The 27,335-nt window shown below is 41.9% G+C and overlaps 1 protein-coding gene across 1 annotated transcript in view; it reads right to left on the bottom strand.

Annotated features, from left to right (window-relative positions):
* PIP4P2 (phosphatidylinositol-4,5-bisphosphate 4-phosphatase 2) overlaps positions 1-18,495 on the bottom strand; it is a 56,747-nt gene extending 38,252 nt beyond the window's left edge. Inside the window, exons 1-3 of the mRNA XM_074944119.1 lie at positions 18,276-18,495; positions 3,510-3,658; positions 1,437-1,543 (exon numbers count right to left, since the gene is read on the bottom strand). Of these exons, the coding sequence (XP_074800220.1) occupies positions 1,437-1,543; positions 3,510-3,658; positions 18,276-18,381 (362 nt within the window). The 5' untranslated portion in view covers positions 18,382-18,495. The remainder of the gene's footprint in view (positions 1-1,436; positions 1,544-3,509; positions 3,659-18,275) is intronic.
* Between the last annotated feature and the right edge of the window lie 8,840 nt (positions 18,496-27,335).

Here is a 27,335-nt window from a genome sequence, read left to right as displayed (position 1 = left end):
TTTATTGCCCAGGAGGTTTGCTCACCTGGGACCCCCACAGAGGGTGACTTAGATGACATTATCCATTCTTTTTATCCACCCTCGAGTTGGCAATGGGAATGAGAACTGGCATAGTGTCATTCAAATGCAGAAGGTCAGAAAATACCAGGAATCCAGTACAGTTAAGCCCACTTAAGAGAAAACTCTATTTAAAGGAAAACTTTTTCTATACACTAAGTCATTTTACATTAAGTTAGTCCTAAATAGCCCACTTTGTATCAACTAGAAAAAAAATCAATTTTGAGCTCCAAAGACCATTTAATGTCAATTTTGTCACATGCTTGGCTTTGTATTTTTAAGTTAACTATACTGTATCATTTCATGTTTCCAGTTTGCTCACGTGGTTTGAACATACAACAAAAATGACAGTATATGAAGCAAAAATGCATGCACAAAGAATCACGTAATCCACATCATCCCTCCCCATGCCATTCTGCCACAGCTCAGGTTGGGATAGACCCCCTTCAGTGTGGAAGGCAAGAAACAGCGGCACAGCATGCTCTGTGAAGGGCCCTCTCCCACAGAATGCACACTCCCAATCTTGCTCTCCTTCAAGGAGAGCCGCTGAAGCAGCATATACTATTGGGACTGATGTTTTAACAAAATTAGGGAAATTGGTTTATTTTTGTGCTTCCTGGTTATCTAGTACATTATTATGTGTTATGGATTCCTGCTTACTTAGATTTATTGGATGAAATCCTTGACTTCAATGAGGCTGGGATTTCACTTATTGTGTTAAAGTACGCAGTGGCATCTGGTGTGTCCAGACACGTCTCTTATTTATTTTAGAATTCTAAAGATTCACATAAAACATCAGATCACTTTATATTAACTAGTTTTTCTAAACAAAGAGCAGATATGTTCACTGACTAATTTTATTTTTTTTGAGAAAGGAGTAGGAGGGATTTCTGCAATGAAAGATTTAACAAGTGTGTCAAGTTATTCACTGATACCAAGCAACAGAGTTACTATAGTGCAAGTTGTGTGTTCAACGCTTTCCCATGGAATTACCATAGAACTGAGCTTGCAGGAAATTATGCACCGTATTTCCCAGAACTTTTAAGTTGTTTCCCCACTATATTGTATGCTATTCACTTCATATAATCCTCATACAACTTATATAATATACTATTCCATATTAAATATATTAAAAAATATTCTCAAAACTATCAATCATGTTAGAGAAATAGTTATTATGGCACAAGTAATATAGTTTTTTTCTTTGAATACGTTAACATAATGAATCCATTAAATTTAGGTCTACACAGATCCATGGACAAATATTTGTGTAGTGTTAACGAAAGCGGACACATAAATGAATGACTAACAATGACATGAAAATATTTATAACATTCACATCACCATGGTATCTGTCATTAAGATTCTTTAGGTCTTACCAGTTGGGTCTCGGACATCCTATTCGCTGAGATGTATCCTTACAGATAAGAAGACAATTACATGGACATCTAACATACTTCTTTCCTGAAGGAGGGTTTTTGATTGGCTAGACAAAAAAAAAAAATACCACTAGAAATTTTATACAAAAGAGCAAACTAATTTTTTTTTGTTAGTTTCCTAAGTATCTTAAACAGAGTAACTGATATGACATGAATCCAAGTTAAGAAAGGAGAAGTACAGGTTCTCTCCTTACAGGACAGAACATGACAGGAGACAGGGCTAAAGTTTTAACAACAAACAATTAAAGTTATTGATCGGCACCCTAACTTTAGTTTAAAGAGTAGGAAAATGCTTGTGTCTCACTATTTAGCTGAGGAAGCATAACTTTAAATTAGGTCCCAGTTCCACGCATGTGTGTGTTTGCATGAATTAGTGAATGCATGTTGTTTGAACTTTGTAGCCCTTATATTTGATTTTATAAAATGAATCCTAAAACCACTAATATTTCACACACTGCCACTTGAATGCTTAAAATAGCCACATCTCCAAAGAGTTTACCCTCATTCTCTCACTCTATCTATATACTCACTATTATATACACACACCCCTCAGTCAAGTAATATGCAGTCTTTACTGAGAGAAAAATATGCTTTTATTTTTATATTATATATATAAATAAAAAAAAAAAAAAGGCAAGCAACCAAGGAGTTTGTAGCCTGGTGGACAAAGTGTTCAGTTCATATTTTAGAAACACAGAGTTCAAACCCTACAAAGTTTAGTTTTATTCAACATTAACTGAAACGTTTTCTAAACAAATACTGCTGCTTAAGAGACAAAGCCTACCTGTTTTACTCTAAAACTTAATCCCACTGACTGCAATAGGTATATTCACATAAGTAAGGGAGCAAGATTTGGCATAAAGGTTAAGACCCTTTGGGAGTTATGTGCCTAAATACCTTTAAGAATCTGGACTAAAATAATTAACAGAATGGATAGACTGAAGTTACAATACAATTTAGAACAAAATATCTGAAATATTATCTGCCTGTGTTTGTATAGAGCCTAACGCAATAAGGTCCTGGTGCATGAGAGTCTCCTAGGTGCTGTGGTAATACAACTTAATCAATAATAGTAAGAGAATCAGGTAGCTTGTTCGTTCTCTAAGAGATAATCACAAACACCTAAAGCGAGGACCTGCATTTTTTATCTCTCAGAAGTTCCTGCTATCAGCACATTTTTACTGCTAGAACAACTCACTCCCTCTTTCCTTTTCAACAAATTAAAAATATATCTTAAAAAATATTTTAAGTTCTCTTAATTTTCTCTGGGTTATCCAAAAGATGAAACTAGATGATCATAGGTTTCAGAGTCTCTAAGGTGCCACAAGTACTCCTCTTCTTTAGATCATCAGAGTGTTCCTTCCATTGGTTGCTTTTATAAGTATGTCAAGGGGACACTATAGATTTCAGGTCCTGAGAAAACTTGTTTTTTAAATAAGAGGGGGAGGGGTGGAGTTTATATATATGGCACAAAACTTTCTAAACAATATTTAAAACTAAAGTCTTTAGAGTATTATTTAACAAAATAGTGCACATATTCAGCCAAGTACTCATATGTAGTCCACTGGGTAGATCAGGCATTGTGTTCCTTAATGTACATCCAAAATACTTAAGGCACCTTGATTTTTTTTCCTGTCAGCTCTGGAAATACTGCCCCGCCTTTTCCCTCAACCCCTCCCTGCAAAGCCTATCATCTCATGCTGTCTCATCTCTCACTAAAACATCAGGGAGGTAGCTTCTGCTTTAACTGACTCTTTTAACCCTTTGAATTCCCACTTACTAAGAATAAGAGATGGAAAGCAGCATGCATTCCACCTGAAACAAGTAGGCTTAGAAACCTGAAGACTTTATTGCCTTTGTACATTTTCATTGCTAACAGATACGAGCCCACCTAATGTCAATAACCCTTGAATAAACATGCTAGGTGATCAGTAATACTGACATAACTCCTTGTTACGTAGGAAAGGTAATAGAGCATATCAACAACAGTGGAAAACCTAAAAACCCATTTACCGTAGCTTCATTGCAAACTGTGCACTTAACAACATGTTGGTGAAGCTTGCCATCCAAATTGATTAGTGATTGGCACACGCGGCAGTTTATTACAGGAACACCACTGGCATCAGGACTGGCAATGGCGGTATACGGAGGGGGGAGTTCTGCTGCAAAGAAATGATGAAACAGTTCAATAACCAAACCAACAGGGTGATCGGGTCATTCTACAGCAGAAAATATTTCCAATGGTCACAATAACTTAAGACACAGAATCAGAAAGTTAGTGGTTGGTGTTATTGTTTATCTAAAGTAATCACAAAACTGATTTACAGATTTCCCCTAATATTCTGTATTGATACATTAGTCCTAGTTCTATAACCACACTGTAGAATACTGACAATACAGAAGCATCACATCACATACTGGGAAGGCGATAAGAGGTGACACGTCCGCCTCTGGAATACTGCATTTGTATCCAGGCACTTCAATACCAGAGATATGTGGCCAAATTCAAACGAGTTCAGAGAGAAACAAAAAAAATGACTGAGGGGTGGGGGTGAAAAAGATTGACTTCTGGAGGGAAAACGAAAACAGATAAATAAAATATGCATAGCTTGGGTAAGTGGGAAAGTCCTGGCAAGCATTTATATTACCTGAAGAGGATGCAATACTGGGACAGATATATTTAGTGTGGCATACAAAAGGGCAATGCTAGAAGAAATCAGGTAAAATGAAAAGAAAGGAAATTTTTGCTGACTCCCAAGAATAGCTCCCCTAGAGTGAGAGTTATGGGCCCAATCCCGCAAGTTGCTTAAAGTACACCCTGAGGATTCTGAGAGCCCTCAACTTCCACTGAAGTCAAAGGGAGTGGAGAATACTTAGCACCTCACGGATTTGGGCCCTTTAAAAATGTGGATTAGTCCCTTGATGGAAATTTGTGGAAAACAATTCTGTTTTTGGCAGTAGTAGGCTGGACTGACCAACCTTGGGGCTCCAGCTTTCAGCAGTCATGCAGACAAGTTTCGGGTTTTAGGGGAAGGTATTCTGTTGACTGGGAGTGTAAATGCAAATGCAGCTTATGTAATGGACTAAAAGGAAATGTTAGTCATTTAAAAAACAGCTCAGCACGATGAGGAAAGAAAGAGGCCTTCTGCCCTTTGAACTACAAGATTTCCCTTTCTCTACCCCAGTGTCTGTAAAAAGCCAGAAAGGCAATAAGGTACTAGGTCCCCATTACAGTTTATACATGTGTTCTTAAATAGGGAATTGCAGTAGGCAATAGAAAACACAGTCTAACACATCACAGTAACACTGCAAAATTCATTTGAACATATGACAGTCCTAAGTAAAGTTTTACTGGAGATAATAGCTTGAGTCTATTTTAGTCACTTTTTATGTAAATTAGTGTCTTGAAATAAGAGCATTAAATATGTGCATGTGTGAGGAGGAAGAGGTAAAAATTACTGAAGCCCAAGGCTTGAAAACAGCATAAAGTAGGAAATGTGTACAAAAGAGCTCCCCTTTAAGCATGGAGCCAAGAGACACTGAATAAACTATACAGTAGCTCACAGCCAAATTATCAACAAATGTTTCAAAGAAACCAAGAGTCACAACATATTCCTACAAAAAAGCAGTGCTCAGCAAAGCAGCAGCTGCTGGAAAGAATTAAAGGGCTACTATTAAAGCTGACAGGCCCAAATTTAGTTCTACTAGTTTGTTTTAGCTTGTGGAGACACTATATAGGGTAGCCAAGTATCTGATTTTCAATCAGAAAGTCCGGTCAGATCTTTTTTTTTTTTCTGTCAGCTCTGGAAATACTGCCCCGCCTTTTCCCTCAGATCCTTAAGACTGATCGAACACCCGAAGTCCAGTTATCATGGGCAGGGGAGTGGGGAGGCCCTGGGGTTATAACCTCCACCAACCCCCTACTCAGCCGTAGGGTTGACCACTTTCTAATTCCAGAAAGCTGAACACCCTTGCCCCGCCCTTTCCCTGAGGCCCCGCCCCCACTCACTCCATCCCACCTCCCTCCATCGCTTGCAATCCTCCACCCTCGCTCATGTGCTCATTTTCACTGCAGGGTCTAAACAGACAGCAGGAGAAGGCCAGGAGCTGCAACAGTTTGAACACGGGAGATGGAATGTGTGATTCAACTACCCGGCATTAAGGTCGTGCCCCAGCGCGAAGAGGTTGGAGGCTGGCCGCCTGGCACTGCAAGAGCTCTGCTCTACCTGGGCCCCAGGCTGCTGGCTGAGTTTTATTGTCTGGTTTTATTGCCTTTTTGTTTTCTCTCTGATTATGATGGTGCCCGGGAGGACTCCACTCTTCCAGGGGCTGCCTAAATCATCCAGCTGGGAAGGGAGGAGGATGGGCTGTAGGGAAAAGACGACGTGGGTGGGGGTGGAGGAGAGAGGATGGGAAGGGAAAGAGGCCAGGGACGAGAGCAGGGTGAGGGGGAGAGGGGGCGCTGATGGAGAGAGGAGGGGGTATGGGAGGTATGTGAGGTGGATGAGGAGGCAGAAAGCTACAGGTGCATGAGGATGGGGGGGGCACAGGGGTGTCTGAGGCATAATGGGAGTGCAGCAGTGTATGGAGGTGAATGGGGTGCAGGGTTGTGGGGGGTGAAGAACATTGGGTGGCAGATCTGGGAGGTGGAGAGGATGGGTGGGAGAGCGCTGTAAGGGGTACAGAGATGGGATGGGTAGATGTGGGAGGCAGGGAAGCATAGGATGGGGAGAGATGCAATGACGGGGAGATAAGGGTGCAGGGGGGATGGGACGGGGAGGGATGCAGTGAGGAGGATGGGGGTGCAGCCCTATTCCCAGTACTTGAAGAGAGGGATACATATCTCAAACTCCTGGGTGCCAGTGATGGGGGGACACACCACGGTTCGCCACAAGGCAGCGAGGGCACATGCTGCAGCTCAAGCCCAGCCACAGGAGGAGAGGCGCGCGCCACGACTCCTCAACAGCCACTTGCTGAGCGCTCACAAACTGCATGAGTTAGTCCCCTGCCCTGACCCAGCCAACGGGAGCTATGCCTGTGGGCGTGGCAGCACGCGGAACCCCCTGGCCGCCCCCATGCTGGCTGTTTCCCAGGAGCAGCACGGTGCAGCAGTTAGCAGAGATCCTGCCAGCCCCACTGTGCGGTGCCGCCAACTGGACAGTCAATGGCCCAGTCAGCAGCCCTGACCGGAGCTGCCAGGATCCTTTTTTGACCGGGTGTTCCGGGCAAAAACCGGACACCTGATCATCCTACTCAGCCGGGGCTGCCTCCTACCTGTGTCGAGAGCCTGCAACTCCCAGCCCCAGCTCCGCAGGCAAGTCCCTCCCTACCTGAGGGTGAGACAGGGGAAGAGGAGCAAATGGTGGGCAGGGCCTTGGAGGGAAGAGGGAGGGCAGGGCCTTGGGGGAAGAGGCAGGGCAGGGGAGGTGCTGGTACTCCTGCTGGAGTGTCTGGTTTTTAAATATTACAAAGTTGGAAACCCTAACACTATACCTCATTCTTTCCCTCCATTTTTGTGAGCAGGTAGGGTACTGAAGTACACAAAAAAAACCTACAACGTATTTCCTCATGATGAGAAATCACAATCCTCTAAGATGTTGTTAAAGTCTGTTTCTTTGCTGTGTAGCCTACACACAAGCTACCCAAGACCTTCAATTTGTTTGCATTTTTGGGTGCATGCATGTTAAATGTCTCTCTACTCTGAAAAAATAAAACAAAACATAATTTTTGTAAATTTCAGACTCAAGGCTATCATTTGCACTGGCAAAATTCTGGAGTAACCCCACTGACAAATATGGAGTTACTCCAGAATTACACCAGTGCAACTGAGAGCAGAATCTGGCCCTTCATTATTTAGGATAGGCTCACTTTCAGAAACTCAGCCTTGCCATCACCCTTTGGAGAAACCAATACACTCTTGAAGAGTTTGGAGTAACTTCAGAACATTTTAATAACTGGTTGTTTTCTGAAGAACTGCAGTGCCGTCTGGATTAATGCCTGAGCATGCCTATATTTGGAGAAAAGAAAAGGAGTACTTGTGGCACCTTAGAGACTAACCAATTTATTTGAGCATAAGCTTTCGTGAGCTACAGCTCACTTCATCGGATGCATACTGTGGAAACTGCAGAAGACATTATATACACAGAGACCATGAAACAATACCTCCTCTCACCCCGCTCTCCTGCTGGTAATAGCTTATCTAAAGTGATCATCAAGTTGGGCCATTTCCAGCACAAATCCAGGTTTTCTCATTGTAATCTCTGCCTCATTTTCCCCTTCCATAAAAGAAGGGTGGCAACAAGTGTCAGCAATTGTGCTGTGACAATTGTTTGCAAAATACTTTAAGTCCTGGAGACCACCAGAATGCACACAAAAGTTCCCAGTGTCTGGGAGCCTACCAGCCCACAGAACTGCTGTTTGCCTGGAGAACTGTCCTTGCATGCCCTTTTAAATACTGGCATCTGTGCTTGATGGAAGCCAGCACAAGCAGCAATCTTCTTCCACTGCAGCAGAAGAAGTCTGATGGAAACTTGAGATTGGTCAAATAAGACTTGTAATGGAAAGAATCGCTACCATAGCCCCATATAAGAGCTGTTTGGCTCCCAGGTAAGCAGCACAGATTCTAGTATCCTGCCACATCAGCTACTTCCAATACATCAGGATAAATTAGGATTATCTTTTAGAATGGCACTGGACCTGATTTTCACATCTGAGCTAGAACAACAAGGCTGATTGTGAACTGGGCAAAAATATCCACCAAAAAAATTAAGGAAATATTGGGCCTATAATCTTTGAGCTAAAAAATGCATTTAGAGGCATTCCAAAAACAAATCAGTACCAGAAATTATATTTCAGCAAAGAGTATATTGTGAGGAGAAGACAAACAGATTCCCTAGCTGGGTTACGAGTCTGTCAGTCATGAACTCTTAATAGAAATGCAGACAGCTTTCAAAGTACATTAATGTAGCACTTATAGATGGCTTTTTTAACAGTTTGAATTTCAGACTAAATATTTGTGGCATTTGTAAGATACCGTATACTGACAGCAGTAAAACAGTTCATATGCATAGGCCTAGTATTCCTGATATCCAGTCATTTCCAGCAAGTCTTGTTTTTACAAGCCACAGATCTTTTCAGAGCACATGTAATGAAATCTGATTCCTGTATTGACATTATGGTTTATAGCTACATTTTTGATGTTACTTCTAACAAAGACAAACAACATTAGGGGACTGGAACACATGACTTATGAGGAGAGGCTGAGGGAACTGGGATTATTTAGTCTGCGGAAGAGAAGAATGAGGGGGGATTTGATAGCTGCTTTCAATGACCTGAAGGGGGGTTCCAAAGAGGATGGATCCAGACTGTTTTCAGTGGTAGCAGATGACAGAACAAGGAGTAATGGTCTCAAGTTGCAGAGGGGGAGGTTTAGGTTGGATATTAGGAAAAACTTTTTCACTAGGAGGGTGGTGAAGCACTGGAATGGGTTACCTAGGGAGGTGGTGGAATCTCCTTCCTTTGAAGTTTTTAAGGTCAGGCTTGACAAAGCCCTGGCTAGGATGATTTAGTTGGGGATCGGTCCTGCTTTGAGCAGGGGGTTGGACTAGATGACCTCCTGAGGTCCCTTCCAACCCTGATATTCTATGATTCTATGAACAGCTACATCAGATCAGCAATGACAGCAGAATGCTTGACAGCAGAATGCAGAGTATCCTACTTCAAGCTAGGAGGTGGGTCCCTTTCTCCCCAGGATAGGAATGCTGTGGATGTGGTAACGTACTGGCTTCCTAGGAAGCCATATCTCACATTACTCTTGAAAATCTTCCTCTGCCCGACATTCAGAAAGGCAGAGACCATCTCCAAAGGGATCTGCATCCAGGTTTCCTCACAGGTAGGTGCTATGATTCTGGGCCTAAAAAGGGGCATGGAAAGGGGGAGGTGTATATGGAGGTAACCAAGAATACATTGAGAAAAAGAAGTTATTGCTCTATTTCAGTGCCTCTCAAACTACAGTCTACAGCAGGGGTCGGCAACCTTTCAGAAGTGGTGTGCCGAGTCTTCATTTATTCACTCTAATTTAAGGTTTCGCGTGCCTGTAATACATTTTAATGTTTTTAGAAGGTCTCTTTCTACAAGTCTATAATATATAACTAAACTATTGTTGTATGTAAAGTAAATAAGGTTTTTAAAACGTTTAAGAAGCTTCATTTAAAATTAAATTAAAATGCAGAGCCCCCCGGACTGGTGGCCAGGACCCGGGCAGTGAGTGCGCCGCTGAAAATCAGCTCGTGCTGCCGCCTTTGGCACGCATGCCAGAGGTTGCCTATCCCTGGTCTACAGCCATCCAGTGGTCTGCAGAGCCATTGATGGCGGTCCACAAAATAAGGCAGACAGGTGGTTAGGGATTCAGGCAGTTAGTGAGTGGGAGATGGTCCAGAAGAAGGTTCCCCTCAATGTGCACTGCACAATAACAACTGCCAGCAAGAGGTTATAATCTAAATCCTGCCCTGGCCAGTAGAACCACGGCCTAACGCATCCTCTGTCATAGGCATGCTGCTGGATTATTTCTCTATAATATATTCTGCTGCTCCTCTCAGTAGGAACACGCATGCCTACTCTCTGCTTGCCGTAGCACGCATACTTGTGGGATAGGCATTTCCAACTCCCTAACTCAACAAACCAGGCCCTTCTGGGATATGACAATCCCTACCACACTCTGTGTGCTTTTGAAAGATCCTGCCCTGCTGCTTGTGTGAAGAGAAGATGCTCCCTACCTATCGATGCTTCCAATGCATCACATTGAGCCCTGGGGATTTGTCACCAGCCACACAGTCCTCATTATTAAAAAGAAAAAGGAGGACTTGTGGCACCTTAGAGACTAACAAATGGGTTAGTCTCTAAGGTGCCACAAGTCCTCCTTTTCTTTTTGCGGATACAGACTAACACGGCTGCTACTCTGAAACCTGTCATTATTAAAAAGGTGGTTCTTCCTCTTAGAAGACTTCATAAATAAGAACATAATTAAGACATTGCCAGCAGTTGAAAAGTGTATCCAGCATCTACTAGCCTGAAAACTAAGCCTGCTAGCCTAGGTGAAAAATACACAGATTGCTAGGAGCAAAGGTGGAAGAAAGAAGCAGCAGTTTCCTCCCCACAAAGCGGTGCTGCTACACCTCCAAGCCACATCCTCTCCAATTTAAAGGAATAAATCAGCTGTGTACTATCTATTGGGTACTGTATTTAATTAGAACATGTCCAAATATTTAATGTACTCAGACAGGGCAGGAGGCAAAAGGGGCAGTGCCCCAGCCCTCTGTTTGAAAAGGCCCCCAAATAGAGTGGCGCTACAACTCCATGCTCCAGGTCACAATCCACTGAGCAGGGAGCTGGACCCAGTCCCATGGGACAGGAGCTGCCATAATGAGGGGAGTGCAGAATGGGCTTGCTTGCTCCCCACCCAGGTTTCCCCTCAGTGTTTTTGCACCCTAGGGGATTTTTGGAAGGGTGGGAGGCCTCCGTTTCAGCTTTTGCCCCTACCCCCAAAAAACCTCTGTGCAGCCCTGCACTCAGCTCTGGAGACAAAGCCCTGGCTGGGATGATTTAATTGGGGATCGGTCCTGCTTTGAGCAGGGGGTTGGACTAGATCACCTCCTGAGGTCCCTTCCAACCCTGATATTCTATGATTCTATGAGTAGGGGGCACGGCTCTGAGGGGTTAGAAAGCAAGCTCCAAGGCTCCTTGGCACACCACATCCCTAGACCTAGAACCGAGGGTGGGTAGGGACAGAGGAACTGATCTCTGACTGGGTGCTAGGTGAAAGGGGGTGAAAGCCGAAGGTGGGAACATCTCCTTCTTTCCACTGCCTGCGCTCTTGCTGGGTCCTAGTGATCTATGGATTTTCTTGCTTGCTCAACCAGCACGTGCGATCCACTGGGTGCTCCCCCATGATCTACTTTTGGCACCTCACCACTGAAGAATTCCTGCTTCCGCATCTCTGCAGCTCCTAAGACATACAAGAGAGAGGAGTTTCTCCTGCAAGTCTCCTGAGGTGTATGGGACAGCCTATCTAGCGGTGTGTAGCTTAACAGTTTCAGATTGCAGAATGTGCAACCTTAACTCTTGTGTGTATACATTACAGTGCGCTCAGTAGCCATATATTATACATTTTCTTTTTAACTACCAACTTGCCTTCCTCAAGGGTAACTGAGGTAGAGAAGCAATTAACTAGGAAGCTACAGCAACTTAGCCTATATACTGTATGCCAGCAAATTTTCACTATTCCTTTAAGCCAGTGTTTCCCATATTTGGGATGCCGCTTGTTCAGGGAAAGCCCCTGGCGGGCCAGGCCGGTTTGTTTACCTGCTGTGTCCGGAGGTTCAGCCAATCGTGGCTCCCACTGGCCGCAGTTCACCACGGCAGGCCAATGGGGGCTGTGGGAAGTGGCAGCCAGTACGTCCCCCGGCCCGCGCCACTTCCTGCAGTGGCGAACCGCGGCCAGTGGGAGCCGCGATTGCCTGTAAAAGTCACTTACATGAAAGTCAAAATTATTTTGTTTTGCTACTATGGCTTAAAGCAGTGTTTCCCAAACTTTGTTTACCTGCCGCGTCCGCAGGTTCAGCCAATCGCGCCTCCCACTGGCCGCGGTTCGCCACTGCAGGAAGTGGCGCGGGCCGAGGGACGTACTGGCTGCCACTTCCCACAGCCCCCATTGGCCTGCCGTGGCGAACCGCGGCCAGTGGGAGCCGCGGTTGGCCAAACCTGCGGACGCGGCAGGTAAACAAAGTTTGGGAAACACTGCTTTAAGCCATAGTAGCAAAACAAAATAATTTTGACTTTCACGTAAGTGACTTTTACAGGCAGGCAATCTGGCATACATACTTAGCACAACAAAATGCTTAAGGACCCTATTAACACAGGGATTCTGCACCTTTTCTATGGGAGGAGCATAGAGTGTTTTAATAAAAATATTACACGTCAAAATCATTCAAGCTTGTTGCTTCCTCCTACCATCTGAACATGAAATATAAGTGCTGGGCTCTTACAAATTTTCACTGCTGACATCATAGAAACTATTAAGTAACAATATCAATTGGCAGGAAAACCAGATTTAAGAAAAGTGCTACAACATAGGCTTATATCTAGGTCCAAACCCAAGTCATTGCACAGATTCATTCCCATTACATAATTAATAATCACATTTTCAAAATACTCTGAACTGTACATAGAGTAATAGTTACAAAACAGACTCATAGGAAAAAAGTAACTGAATATGAGAATTCAAAATGCCTGAAAACCTATATACTTTAAAGCTAAGGAGGTTATAAATATAAGGAGTGAAGGCATAATTAGATCCCAGGGAAAGAAAATGCAATCTCCATGACCTCTGTTACTGGTTTGTGTAATTAAGAATGGTAGATGATGGTTAATGTTAACCAAGAGCACAGCAGAGCTACATTTTCATATCCAGCCCTGATTTTCTGACAGTTTAAAGATTACAGCATACAAAATATATATTTGCTCACCTGCAGCATTTGTCCACTTTCTTTAGTACTCCCATCTGCAGTGTATTCTCACATAAATCACTTTTTGGTTTATATTTAGTTACTGTTTAATCTGTACGTGAAAACTGGAGATCCTAATTTGTAACAAGCCTGGTAAAAATAGAGACCCAAATCTGCTCCTATTAAAGCCAGCCTGAGTAGGATTGGAACCTCATACTTTAAATGCTGCCACTAACACTGAACTAATCTCATTTAGTTTAGACAGTCTGAGCTTTTTCTGACATTCTGTTTCATTCAAGAGATTTAACCAGTTTAAAAAAATCTATACCAATGTATTTTGCAAACCATAGATTCATAATTATATTTAAATTTTAGATCAGATTTATTACTATTCCTAGCTCCAAATCTAAGTTACTTTGTTAAGTAAATATTAACTCCCTCTTACTGCACATTCAACCTTTACCAACAGGCCAATTTTATTACTCCTGTGGAAGAGAGTTTAACAACACAGCATTAATCTGGATCCCAGATTCACAAGTCAATGACCTACTGTATCAAACTTTCTTTTTTTGTGTGTGGCCTGCAAAACCAAACTCGCAATGATGTGTCAGTCACTTTATTCCAGGGTGGATAAAAATCAATGATTTTTTAAAAAAAATAAAAAATAAACTTAAAAAAAATCAGATTTTTTTATTTAAATTGGATTTTTTTGATAGATTTTTTTTCCCCCTCAAAAAGCATTTTATCTAAAGATAAAGATACATTATAGCTCAAAGATATCTCATCATGGAATAGGGATTATAAATTCTAATTCTACAGTATGAGACAATATATTCATGCAATGAATAAGAAAAGTTTTGTAAATGAGTTCCAACAGTTCATGGATTCGGGACCCAATTTTATGGGGTTCCAGGGGCTTCTGCATAGATTATTTAGGTTAATCTTTCTATCTACCCAATGAGACTCAGTGCTCAGTCAAGAAGACACTTAGTAAAAGCATCAGAGATGCTTAGTTTTGCAGTTCTCAAACTGCGGATTTGTGTCTCCAGAGATAACATGCTTTTTAACAGCAAAAATGTTTTTAAATAAATAAACAAACATATAGAGGTGAGAAATAACAGACCCTATTGTCCCTCTGCAAATTTGTGTACCCAGAGTCAATCCCTTACCTCTCTCTACAAGTGCAAAGTTTCAAAAAGTTCAATGAATAGAAGATTGTTGGGGGCGGAATAGATCTGGACAAGGAGAAGAAGTCAGGAGATAAATGTGAGAAGGGAGGGACAGGCAGTAGAAACAAAAGTGAAACTGAGCAACATATCACAGAAGTCTTGAGGTCTTTCTGAGTGTAGCCTTCATTGATTTGAGATCTACCATACCATTCTCTCACTAGAAGGGAAAACCTAAAATGGCAGCAGGCCATAAAAGAGATACAGTTTGGGAATATTTTAATGAAGTTCCTCTACCTGAGGGTAAGACAGGCATGTGTGCAAAATGCAAACAGTGCAATAAATAAATGCAAGGCCTGGTTGCCCAAATGAAACATCAAGAGAAGTGCTCATTCTCAGGAGGAAGCTGCGTTGGTGATGATGAAAGGAACATGTCTGAACATGCAGGATCTTCAGGTTGGTAAACTTTTTTATTTCATACTTCTTTCTTAAGGACTGCCTGTCTTCCTTCTGGACTACTCCTGAATTCTCATGTTTGAGCAAAAAATAGTTGTTACTCTGTGGTATTATCATTTTAGATGCAGTTGTGATAAAAAATAGCTGAAATAGGCAGATCTTCCTTTTACAATTTACCTTTAAAGTAGTACTGAGTGTCAGTGAATGCAATGAGTAATACTAAATGAGCAGTATGGTAATAATAATTAAATAACTGCATTGACTTATTTTGTTTAGGAGAATCCATCCTCAACATACAGGATTCTGAAGACTATCCACCTTCAAGATCACCATCATTTTCTATAGTTTCAGAGTTATCTGCCAATGACAGTGTTTCAATCACATCATGTATGTCACACAGCCACAGTATATCACCTGTAGCAAAAAGAAAAAAAAATCTCCATCATCCAGAAACAACCATAGATAAGTTTGTGATAAGAATCAGCAAATTACAAAAAGAGGTAATTGAAGAAAAAATTGCCCTGTTTGTTTATGCAACAAACTCTCCTTTCCCTATGACTGAGAACCCACACTTCATTAACATGGTACAGTCATTAAGACCATCCAACAGAGCAGTCCACCCAAAAGTCTACCCAACAGAGCAGATTTCACAGGCAAATTGCTGGATAAAGTGTATGAAAGAGAAATTTAGCAGTGTGCAAAAGATCTAGAGGGTGAAATCCTTAACCTGAGTCTTAATGGGTGGAGCAATGTCCACAATGATCCTGTTGCATGTGCTTATGTGACAACAGAAAGGAATGTCTTCCTTACAGAAACAATTGATACATCAGGAAATGCACACACAGCAGAATACTTACAAGAAGTAGCAGTAAAAGCTATAACTGTGAAAAAAAATTCAAATGTCTAGCACACAGCTTGGTCACAGACAATGCTGCAAATGTATCCAAGACTAGAAGAAATTTAGAAGAGAGTCCCAAGCTAATAACATACGGCTGCAGTGCTCATTGATGCACCTCCTAGCCAAAGACTTCAGAGTTAAATTACAAGCATTAAAAAAACGAATGGGACAAGCACTGTCTCCAGTTCATTTTCTTGCAAATATTCTCAATACTTGGTATCAGGGTCAAACTTTAACTGCTGAAGAAGAGAAGTTGGCTATGGCATGGACTTCCAGCAATCATCCCTCCATAATGCCAACTATAATAAACTTCAGAGCTAAGGGTGAACCATTCAAGAAATATATGTTTGCTGATGATGTTTCAAAGAAAGTCACACCAGTGAACTGGTGAAAGTCACGTAAGCACTTGGCTTCAGAGACTGTTGAAGTGATAATCTCACTTTTAACAGCAGTAGCTTCTTCTGCCAGTGTAGAAAGAATATTTTCTTCCTTTGGACTAATTCATTCCAAATTGAGAAATCGTTTGGGGACCTGAAAAAGCAGGAAAGCTTGTTTTTCTTTTCCAGATTATGAAGAAAGAGGAAAATGAAGGTGAAGACGACCGAGTTACCTGCAGAAGCCAATATTTTAAGTTTCTCATGTTGACCTGGCTGACATAGTTGATTTAATTTTTGTTTTTGTTTTTTAAATATTTCATTTAACTATTTTAGTTAAAAACAATTTTAACAAAAACAAACCTGATTTTAAAAAACTTGAATGTTTAACTAAATTCAAAAAAATCATATGCTTGCTTTGTTAAAGTATTAAATGTTTGCTGTTGAAGAAAAAAAATCCAGAATACATAACACAGTTGTTTTAGTTAAATAAAACAATTTAAATGTCTGTCTGGTAATGTTCTCCTCCTAATAAAGCATGGCGAGAAAATCCTCCAAATATTCATGATTAACCTGTTGAATTGGAGATATTTATGAAGTCATTGGGAGGTGAACTATCTGCTTCATTTACCTTTGGTAAATTAAATAACCAAACAATCATTCATTTTCTGATATAGCTGTAAAACTAATCTGAAAAGTTTTCAAAATAAATCACTTTAAAAATGTATTGCGTGTATCTTCTAAAAATGAAACCTACATCTATCTCTGAGTTGTGAAGAATATGTATTAAGGTTATAACAACCAACAAGAATGCACTTTTATGCAGAAATCCATGATTAAATCAGGTCTTTTTGACTAGTGATTTAAATCATGATTTAAATCAAATCCACCCTGCTTTATTCGGTATAGATGCTACTGTACACGGCTGTTCATGCTCAAATAAATTGGTTAGTCTCTAAGGTGCCACAAGTACTCCTTTTCTTTTTACTGTACAGAGAGCTACTCTCTAGTACCAGTTTGCCCACCAGACTAGAATTCCACCACCTGGTGCCTACTGGTACAAGCTTCGATGACCGTTGGGAATTAAATGGGGTCTTTTTATGTCTTTTTTCCATTTGTTCCGGTTAGATTCTTTAAGATATGCTTGCAGGTAAGATTCTGTCTCCGACAGTTAACCATACTGAATTTAGTTATTCGCAGTTAAAATATCCTTTGGTTTAATCCCACCTCTAATTAATGGGAGGACTAAAGTCCAATAATTTACCTTTCAAACTCTAACGTGTGATCTGCTATTATAACTATACCTGTTCAAGCCTGCTCTGAAGTTGTGAACAATTAGCTTTAAAAAAAAAAAAAAAAAGAGTTCAAATGTGAACAGGGTTGCCAGAGACATGCTCTACCCTACCTTTTTTAAAGCATTATCCATTGTTTCTCAGTTTTTTCTTTGCTGCCTAAATGTCCATGCAATAAAGAAAGTGAGATTGCTTTTTCTACCTGAGAAACTGCCATTTGTTTATTCCTTTCCTCCTTCAGCCTATTGTTCACTGAACTATACACATGCCTGCTTGTCTCAAGGCCCAACAAGGGCCCGTCCCCCTCCTCAAGGCCAGGCAGTCCCATCAAAAGCAGCTGTCAGCAATCAGGCACAAATCAGACACAATTTTCTCGAAGCCTAATAATAATGCAAGCATTATTTCCTCTCAAGACAACTGAAGCAGAAGATATTGAAAGGTACTGTCAGCTCCACAAGAAGTTTGGTGTCACTTTTCACTAAGAGGTGCTTCAGAAGCAGCACCAAAAGGTGCGTGGATTTTTAAATGAAGACCAATTAAATATGCAATATCCCACCCAGATTTAAAAAAAAAAAAAAAAACGATTTTCAGTATAACCATAATTACTGAGATCTGATCGGAGGTTAAAAAATATGACTTGCTGGTGGGTCGTAGGAACAGGGAACCCCCAAGTCAGCAGATGGGCCCGGGGGAGGGGGGCGTTGGAGGAGGCTTTCAATGAAGATCAAGACAGATTGCATGGTTTTTCTTGTTTGTTTTTTTAAGCAACAGCCTCTCAAGGGCACGGGAACAACGTGTGCACCAAACACACCCTGCCCCTGCCTCGGCCAAGCAGAGGCTGCTGAGCGATGCGCGTTCGGCTCTGCACGTCTGACTCGCCGCCGGTAACAATGCACTGATGGCTGCTGCGGGGGAGCCGGGAATGCGGCACGTTGCAAACTCATCGTGCAGCCTTTCCCACCCGCCCCCTCCCGCCAAGACAATGCCCCCGCCTCCGGGGCACGCCGAGAAACCCCTGCAGGGGCCCCCACCCTCTCCCCCGCCCAGGTTGGAAAGGCTGGCCGGAGAGGGGGGGAGGCAGTGGGGACTTACCTCTGGGGCTGCTCTCCGGTAAATAGGGCGGCGCGGTGGGGGTGACATTGCCGGAGCTGGGCGCGGACAGCAGCGGGGAGCGCTCGTCCACCCCGTCAGCAGCCATGACTACTGCGGCAGCAGGGCAGGCTCAGCCCCGGGAAGCGCTCTCCTCGCTCGGCCGGCGCGTGAGCGTGTCACACGGCGCCGGAGCGAGGGGGAGGGGAGCGGGACCAGCAGCGCGAGAAGACGGGGGAGGGACTGGGAGCGGGACCAGGAGAGGGAGCGGGACCTGAAGGGGAGGGGGTGGAACTAGCTGGCCCTCTCTATGTCACAAGCTAATAAGGCGGAGGATGGGGAAGGGCAGAGCTTCCACTCCCTGCCGCCTCGGCCAGAGTTGATGGGGTGAGGGGGATAACTTATGTGGCAGCTGTTTTTGTTTTCCAGGGCAGCTGATGCCTGAGCCTTAAGATGAGGATGGCAGGAAGGAGCAACTGGTGTGCAGGCTCTTCTCCTGGGAGAAACTGGGACATGAGCAGGAGCCAGAATGCCTATGGTTGCCCAGGCCACCACTGCAGCAGGAGAGGACAGCCCTGGCACCTGGGGATTTCTTATGAGGCGCCCATGCACACACACACACACACACAGGACCTCCCTCCTCCTTGCTTGCTACACCTGTTCTCTCACTGTCCTGTCACTAGTCAAGAGCTGTCTCTTGCACCAACCAAAGTTGGTCCAATAAAATATAGCACCTCACCCATTTTGTCTCTCTAACATTATAAATAAGATTTTAATTCCAGAATTGTATGCAGACACCATTAGCATGGGGAGATAAAGAGATGGGTACATTTTGCTTTTTCATCTGGAAGTTTACTAAACAAAGGAGGAAAAATTAGTATCTTCTCACTCTCTGCTTTTTTACTAGTGGTTTGATCTGTTATGTCTCTCTTGCTCACTCTCAACTGTTTTATATGACAGTTTGCATGGGGGTGTCTGCACAAAATTAAAGATCCCATGAAAAAAATAATGTTTTTAAAAATAAACTAAAAAAAAGAGATAAAGATAGAGTAAACAACAAAAAGCAAAGGGAGTTGATCCATGTAGTAGCTGGCCTTGTTGTTACTACTTTTTCAATTGCATCTTTCAAAAACCTGATGAGGAGGCATATGTTTCCTCCCTGTGATTGTAAATACTGATGTGCTTATGACGATGATAGCAAATCAGTGACCTTTATTGCAGTTTTAAATATGCATAAGGAAATTCATACTCTTTTTGTCATTTGAGTCTGCTGCTCATCTGGGAAGGGTCTCCTCTTCTGGTGTCAGTGAACTCTCTGAGGACACAAGGCACCACTTAATACTGTCCCTGCCTGAAATCCCACTCAGGCACCAGCTGGAAATCCCAGCTGAAGAACTGGGGATAATCTTTCCTATTGTATTTTTTGCCCTAGATTGCAAAGAGACATATGCTTGTCACACTGTGTCATCTTGATACATTACCCACAGATTAGAGATTTCAAGGCCCTCCTAACGTGTGGCATGTAAGTGATAACACAAGAAGGTGTGCAGTTATTCTGGATAATATCATATGCCTGAGGCATTAGGTGGATTGCCAAGTATCATCAGCCATCCCAGAAGTGTGGTTATCTAGGACAACTGAACTTCCTGAGGTGTGATATTGGGAAAATGCTCTTACAAAAATGTAACAACATGATAATAAGTCCTGATCCTGAACTTTGAAGTTGGATGCACACACAGCGATTTCATTAGCCAGTCAGATTCCTTCCTTCTTAATTTTGTTTTATAAGATTTATTACTTAGAACTGGCCAAAAAAATTCTGACAGAACAATTTTCCATTGGAAAATGCTGATTCAAGGAAATAGAAACATTTCACAGGAACATATTGATTTTGTCAAAATTTTAGATGGGAAGTTATCAAAACATTTCCACTTAACTGAGGTTGAAATCTTTCATTTCAATAAGGATGACGTGTTTCATTTTGAATTTATCATTTTGACTTGTTAATATGATACGATAGCCAATTATAAATTTAAATGAAACAATTCAAACATAACAAAACATTTCAACCTTATTGAAACATTTTGACATTTCTGAAATGAAGTATTTCAGGATTGTCCTTTCACGAGAAATTTCAACTAATCGTTTTGATTCAGGATGAAAAATAATTTTGAAATGTTGACATTTCCTGCAGAATGGAAATTCTGATTTTTGACCAGCTCTAAATTTGCCATGTGAAGAATAATACCTGACAGGGAACCTGGTGGTTAGGTGCATATTGGCAAGGAACCAGGCTGAAGGCCAAGTACTTCCCTCACCCAGAAAGTGCCCTCTTGTCGTCTCCAACCACTGTGCTCTCTGGAGTGTTCTGTTCCCCTCTGAAAATGCTATAACTGACTTTTCAAGAGGCAAACTTTAAGGCTACATAGTTCTGAACCATGTGATTTTGTTTTTGTCCTTTCATTAAATTACACTGATCCTGAGAGGTGCTGAGCAACCCAAATTCCCATAGATTTAAATAAGAGCTGGTGGTTCTCAGCACTCCTCCGGATCAGGGTAGACCTTAGAGCCTTTTCCTGCAAGGGCCCTTTAAACTCCCATTGGTTAGATGCCTAAATACCTTTGAGGATCTGGGCTAACATGCTGCTTAACCCCAACTCTCGCTGGGGTTCTAAGATGGTGTTAGGCAATATCAGAATCTCAGTAATAGGTCTTCAGTATTTATAGTTGAAATGTACCTCCAGCCCAGCTTCCTACTGCGGCCCTGCTATCAAGTACCCAGTTTTCAATAAATATACGGATTTCTAATAAAGGAACTGACATTTCCAGCCACACACCTTTACCATTTCTGCTGTACTGTGAAAGATACAATAGCTAGAAAGGATAAATAAAAAGAGGTAGAAGATAGGCAGGTTCACCAATACCCACTGCACTGCAGTTACAGGAAATTGATTGTGTGAGACCCATCCACTGCATTTTTCCATGCCTCAGAGGAAGGCTTAAAAACCCTAATATCACTGCCAATTGCCTAAACGGAAAACTACATTACAATTCAGATCTGTTAATTAGTTGAACTCTGGGCATATGGGCAACAATTATTGTAGCTAAGCATCTCATTATACTGACCTATACCTGGAGAATGGTTGGTGTCTAAATAATTGCCTATTAAGTAAGTATAAAAGTAACACACAGTTCCAAATCTGAAATTATTCTCATTGGAAACTGTAATCTTGATTGGCAGGAAAACTGCTTACATGATGTACATTTTTTTCTAGTCTAGCTTTGCATTAGTCAGTGTATTACAAACACTGTATTTGATCCCTGATTTCTAGTTACATCTTCGGGGGTAGGGTGGGGGGGTGTTCAACACTACATAGTTATTTTGAGCACAGTGAACCCTTCCCTGTTCCCCTGGAAAGTACTAGTTCCTTTCAAAAACATAATTTAATTGCTTCATCTCCACCTAATCACATTACAGGTTCTCAAGATTCCTCTTTTTCTTTGTATCTGAGTTCACCACTCAATAAATATGTATGTATATCCTCTCCTGCTGTAAAAACATTCAATTCATTTAGTAACTTCAATCAAACGTTACTATACTAGCTGTTTCTGAGCAATTTTCTGCTTTCTTCTTTTCTGTTACATCTGTCTAGCTAGATGAATTTCATTTGATCCTTTAGATGTATGTTCTATTTTTTGGCATCATAGATTTTTTTATTTGATCTCTGATTTCTAGTTACATCTCCGGGTTGTTTTTTTTCAACATTACACAGTTATTTTGAGCACAGCAGTTTGGATTTAAGTTACCTGTTTATCATTTAAGCCCTCTTGGTCTTTGATCTAAAAAATGAAATAATGTTAGTTCTTAGATGAGAGATGTTCAAGAAAAACCCAGGGTGATCCACGGTTGGTTTTGGCACTTCGCTAGGTGCCACTCTTCTCTCTGAGTTGGCTACGCTTGCAGATGTCGAGCGCTTTGAGTTAAACCAGCCTTCGTAGAGCGCAGTAGGGAAAGGGCTGCAGTCTGTCCACACTGACAGCTTCAAGCGTACTGGCATGGCCACATTTGCGGCACTTGCAGCGGCATTGGTCGTGGTTCATTATGGGCAGTTATCCCAGCGTGCAAGTGACTGCAACATGCTTTTCAAATGGGGGTGGGTGGGCTGGAGTGTGACAGGGAGTGTGTTGTGTGTGTGCGGGGAGAGAGAGTGGGTTTCTGGGGGGCTGAGAGCATGTCAGCATGCTGTCTTGTAAGTTCAGGTAGCAGCAGACCCCCCTCCCCCCCAGCCTCTCTCTCTCTCACACACAGCATTTCACACTAATGGTTGCTTTGTCTCGGAGCAGATAAGCATGCCAGCTGTCAGAAACAGAGCTTTCAAAGGTCATATCCGCATTCCTACAGTGATTCAAAAACAATGACAAGAGTGGTCACTTGACTTAAGGGGATTATGGGATGTTTCCGGAGTCTGATCAGAGCACAGTAATGCAAAACCTCGTCCACATTGGCGCCGCGGCGCTCCAGCGGGGGCGCAGCGAAGGTTATTCCACTCACTGAGGTGGAGTACCAGCAGCGCTGTAGCTGCGGAGTCAGAGCGCTCTACGTGCCTTGCCAGTGTGGACAGGTAGTGAGCTAGTGCGCCCAGGGCTCCTTTATTGCGCTGTAACTCGCAAGTGTAGCCAAGTCCTAAGGAATGAGCCAATGCACCAGAATGGTGCTATGAGGGGACTGTGAAAAGGAGTGAGTTGACATCATTTTAATGAGAATTAAAACAGAGGTCCTGACAGCTTTTGACCATTAAAGATCCCATGGCACTTATCACAAGCATAGCAGTATCTTGGCCAAATTCCAGTTTGGATAATTATTCTGCCTACTTAAATTTCCTTTGTCATTTCAATTTGAATGACCATCCTTCTTCACTTTCTGTCTGAAACTGCTGTTTAGTGCAATGTGTTCATTAAACAGTTGCCACATTTCACCGGTGGATGAAACAATTCATGTACAGGTACAAATGTTTGTAAAGTTCTCTGGATTCCTGCTGTGTGAAATGCATTACATAAATATAACATTATACTGTTATTTCAACATGCTGCCTTTGCAATTTAATGCAAACACTTTATCCGCTGCATGGGAATTTAGAGGTATTATTGAGCTAAATGATCTAGGAAAACTTAGTAAAAATAAGATCTTCAGAGTTCAAACAAAGCATCCAGTCCTGCAACTGGGGTTCTGCAGGCTGACCCTTGTTCCCACACAAAGCCCCATCGAAGTAAGTGACTCCACAGATCCCATTGCAGGATCAGGCCCTATGGGACACTAATATCCACAGGGATTAGTGTTGTAAAATTAAATGGAAATCAGACAATTTACTGTGGGCTTTGATTCCACACTAAAAAATGTAATGATAGAAACAAATTCCCTGCAATTTAGCTATACATTTCTCTAGAGAGAGACTAATAAAATGATGTTTTATCTTTGATGTTGGTGTGATTAAATCTAGCCAACAGCATAAAAAATAACAGGGCCTGTTATTGCATCTCTTTGTGTGCATAACTTCCACAGAAGATCTTGTGCAATTCTCCAGATTCTCTATCCAGTACTGTCCTTTGTAGATATTTCAGTATAGATAGTAGAGGTGCAGTTCTCTTTGGCTTGAATTAATAACAAGAGTCTCAAGGAATGGTGTCACTAGCCTCTGTTTGTCAGAGGGTGGAGATGGATGACAGGAGAGAGATCACTTGATCGTTACCTGTTAGGTTCACTCCCTCTGGGGCACCTGGCATTGGCCACTGTCAGACGACAGGATACTGGTTTGGATGGACCTTTGGTCTGACCCAGTATGGCCATTCTTATATGTCAAATACAACTTGCCAAACATTCATTTAGGTGGCAATCTAGAAAATGCCATAATTTTAATATTTGGGGTCTGTAACAGGGCCTCCTTAGTCCTGCTTCTGTCTCGGTCAACAAACTACGCAGAGACCTTTGTGCTGGTCCAACACCTTGTGCAGTTTATTTATAAATGAGTCCCACCCCTTCACAACATACATAGCACCTTTAACAAGCAGGGGAGAGCAAGCAATCTCTCTCTCCCTGTCACTGTTTGCTTTCCCCCTTTTTACTTTCTTCCTATGCCTATTTGTGGGCTCTGGCTAATGGCTTAATTAGCCTTATCATAGAATAACAGAGTTGGAAGGGACCTCTGGAGGCCATTTAGTCCAACCCCCTGCCCAGAGCAGGACCAATCCCAACTAAATCATCCCAGCCAGGGCTTTGTCAAGCCTGACCTTAAAAACTTCTAAGGAAGGGGATTCCACCACCTCCCTAGGTAACACATTCCAGTGTTTCACCACCCTCCCAGTGAAAAAGTTTTTCCTAATATCCAACCTAAACCTATCCCACTGCAACTTGAGACCATTACTCCTTGTCCTGTCATCTGCTATCACTGAGAATAGTCTAGATCCATCCTCTTTGGATCCACCTTTCAGGTAGTTAAAAGCAGCTATCAAATCCCCCCTCATTCTTCTCTTCCGTAGACTAAACAATCCCAGTTCCCTCAGCCTCTCCTCATAACTCATGTGTTCCAGTCCCCTAATCATTTTTGTTGCCCTTCGCCTTTCTACCCTGCCCCACCCACAAATTAGGCACAGCTCTTCTTAGCTCCAACCTGCGTTGCCTGATTGGAGCTGCTGTGAACAGAGTTCTGACTCATACTTAGCACTCTGTCACAGGGTCAGATTGTGGGAGGGGGAAGGTGGTGATACTCTCCTACTATGGTTTTGGCTACCATGTATAAAACTCACTTCTGAAGGTCTGGGCCTCTATATCTATTTAGACTCCTAACTTCTAGTGAAATCAATGGGAGTTAGGAGCCTAAATGCCTTTGAGGACTTGGACCCATATGATTAAAAACCAGGCTTCAGATATAAATGCAGCCTATGCTTTAAATAGGAATGGATATGAGACAGGCATTCCAGTGAGAGCAGACCAAGGAGTGAGTGGCCCATCAGCTGGGAGTGTTTTGGAAGAAGAGCTAGACAGAAAGATGAAGAAAATTTAGCCTTTGGGGCAAATAGCCTAGTGGTTTAAGAGTTCCAGGGTTGACAAAACATAGTGGATTGGGAGGAGGTCCCCCTGTACTGCCACCCTGTGAAAGGGTGCAGCAACACCTGCATACTAGAGGAAGAGTAACTGATTAGAGTCGGACTGACAACTGAGCCCAGGAGAAAGGTGGAAGAAGTTAGTCATTCAGAGGAAGGGGCTGTGGTTACTGGAAGAGTCTAGGGTGGAAGACTTAGCTGTGGGTTTATGATGGACTTTGAATTAAATCCTGGAAGAGGTGGACTATTGGCATACTAGGGAGTAAAAAGGTAGTGGTGCTCATCTGTCTTGTTTCTGCTACAATGTATAAAACTCAAATATATAATGACTTTTATCTTTGGGTCTCACCCTTGGATTCTTTCATCTGGAGGGAGTTTCTTGTGGTGATCTCACATGGTGAGTTGGCCCTTTAAGGGGATTAACTGGAGGGCTAAGTCACTGAAGTGACCTAACAGCTCTGAAGAATCAATGGGAAACTGAGGCAGAGTCAGAGTCTGATGCTGGGTTTGGAGAGACCTGGCTACAGGTGACCAATGCACAATGCATCATGTGTTTTTGTTTTTTTAGTTTAGAATGATATTCAGCTGTATGTGTGTGTACGCCTACTTATGCTCCTATCCAATCTTGCCTCATACCTGATTAAGCTGCTGCTTGAAATGAGTGGTAAAATTTCCACTCACTTCAATAGGATCAGTATTGGGCCCTTAAAGCTAAGCCATATTTTAAAGGGCTGGAACTTGTAGCTGAGGTCAGATTTTTTTTTTCCTTTTTTGGTTTGGGGGAAGCTACTGGGTTTGCTTTTGTTTTCACTAATATTACTGCATTTTTAATATATAGCAAGATATCTAGAGCTTTGGGTAGGTGCTTTTTAATGCACTGTATAAATCTTATAGAGGACCTCATAAAGCATGTTGGGAGGTATACTGAAAGACATATGGTGCCATATAGTCCATGATTCAGTTTTAAATCCTTTTGAACTGAGGATTTACATTTTCAACTCCACACTTGTAATTTACAGCTTGTTTTGGTTCCTTCGACCTCATATCTGATGATCTTTTTGTTTGCAGTTTCTGCTGCTCTCCTTGAGGTCTCTTACACATTTTTTAAAGAACAAAATTGTGCTTATTGTGTAGTAATTTATTGTCTTACCCCATCTCATCACTTACAATCCTCTCTACAATTCTGTTGTAATAATTCCATTTACATGATTTTTAGGGCTGTCAAGCAATTAAAAAAATTGTGATTAATTGCACTGTTAAACAATAATAGGATACCATTTATTTAAATATTTTTGGATGTTTTCCACATTTTCAAATATATTGATTTCAAGTACAACATAGAATACAAAGTGTACAGAGCTCACTTTATATTTATTTTTATTACAAATATTTGCACTGAAAAACCAAAAAAAAAAATAGTATTTTTCAATTCACCTAATACATTTACTGTAGTGCAATCTCTTTATCATGAAAGTTGAAATTACAAATGTAGAATTATGTACAGAAAAACCCTGCATTCAAAAATAAAACAATGTAAAACATTACAGCCTACAAGTCCAATCAGTTCTATTTGGATGTCTTCTACATTTTCAAATATATCTATTTCAATTACAACACAGAATACAAAGTGTACAGTGCTCACTTTATATTATTTTTGATTACAAATATTTGCACTGTAAAAATGATAAAAATAGTATTTTTGCATTACACTACTTGTATGAGGTGAATTGAATCTCTTCATCATGAGTGAAACTTACAAATGTAGGTTTTTTTGTTACATAAGTGCACTCAAAAACAAAACAATGTAATACTTTAGAGCAGGGGTGGGCAAACTTTTTGGCCCAAGGGCCACATCTGGGTATGGAAATTGTATGGCAGGCCATGAATGCTCATGAAATTGGGCGTTGGGATGCTGGAGGGGGTGAGGGCTCTGGAGTGGGGCCAGAAATTGAGAGTTCAGGGTGT

Source organism: Natator depressus, chromosome 2, assembly GCF_965152275.1.
Source record: "Natator depressus isolate rNatDep1 chromosome 2, rNatDep2.hap1, whole genome shotgun sequence".
Taxonomy (NCBI): domain Eukaryota; kingdom Metazoa; phylum Chordata; order Testudines; family Cheloniidae; genus Natator; species Natator depressus.
Note: the sequence above shows the minus strand (reverse complement) of the source record. Positions and strands in the feature narration are given on the sequence as shown.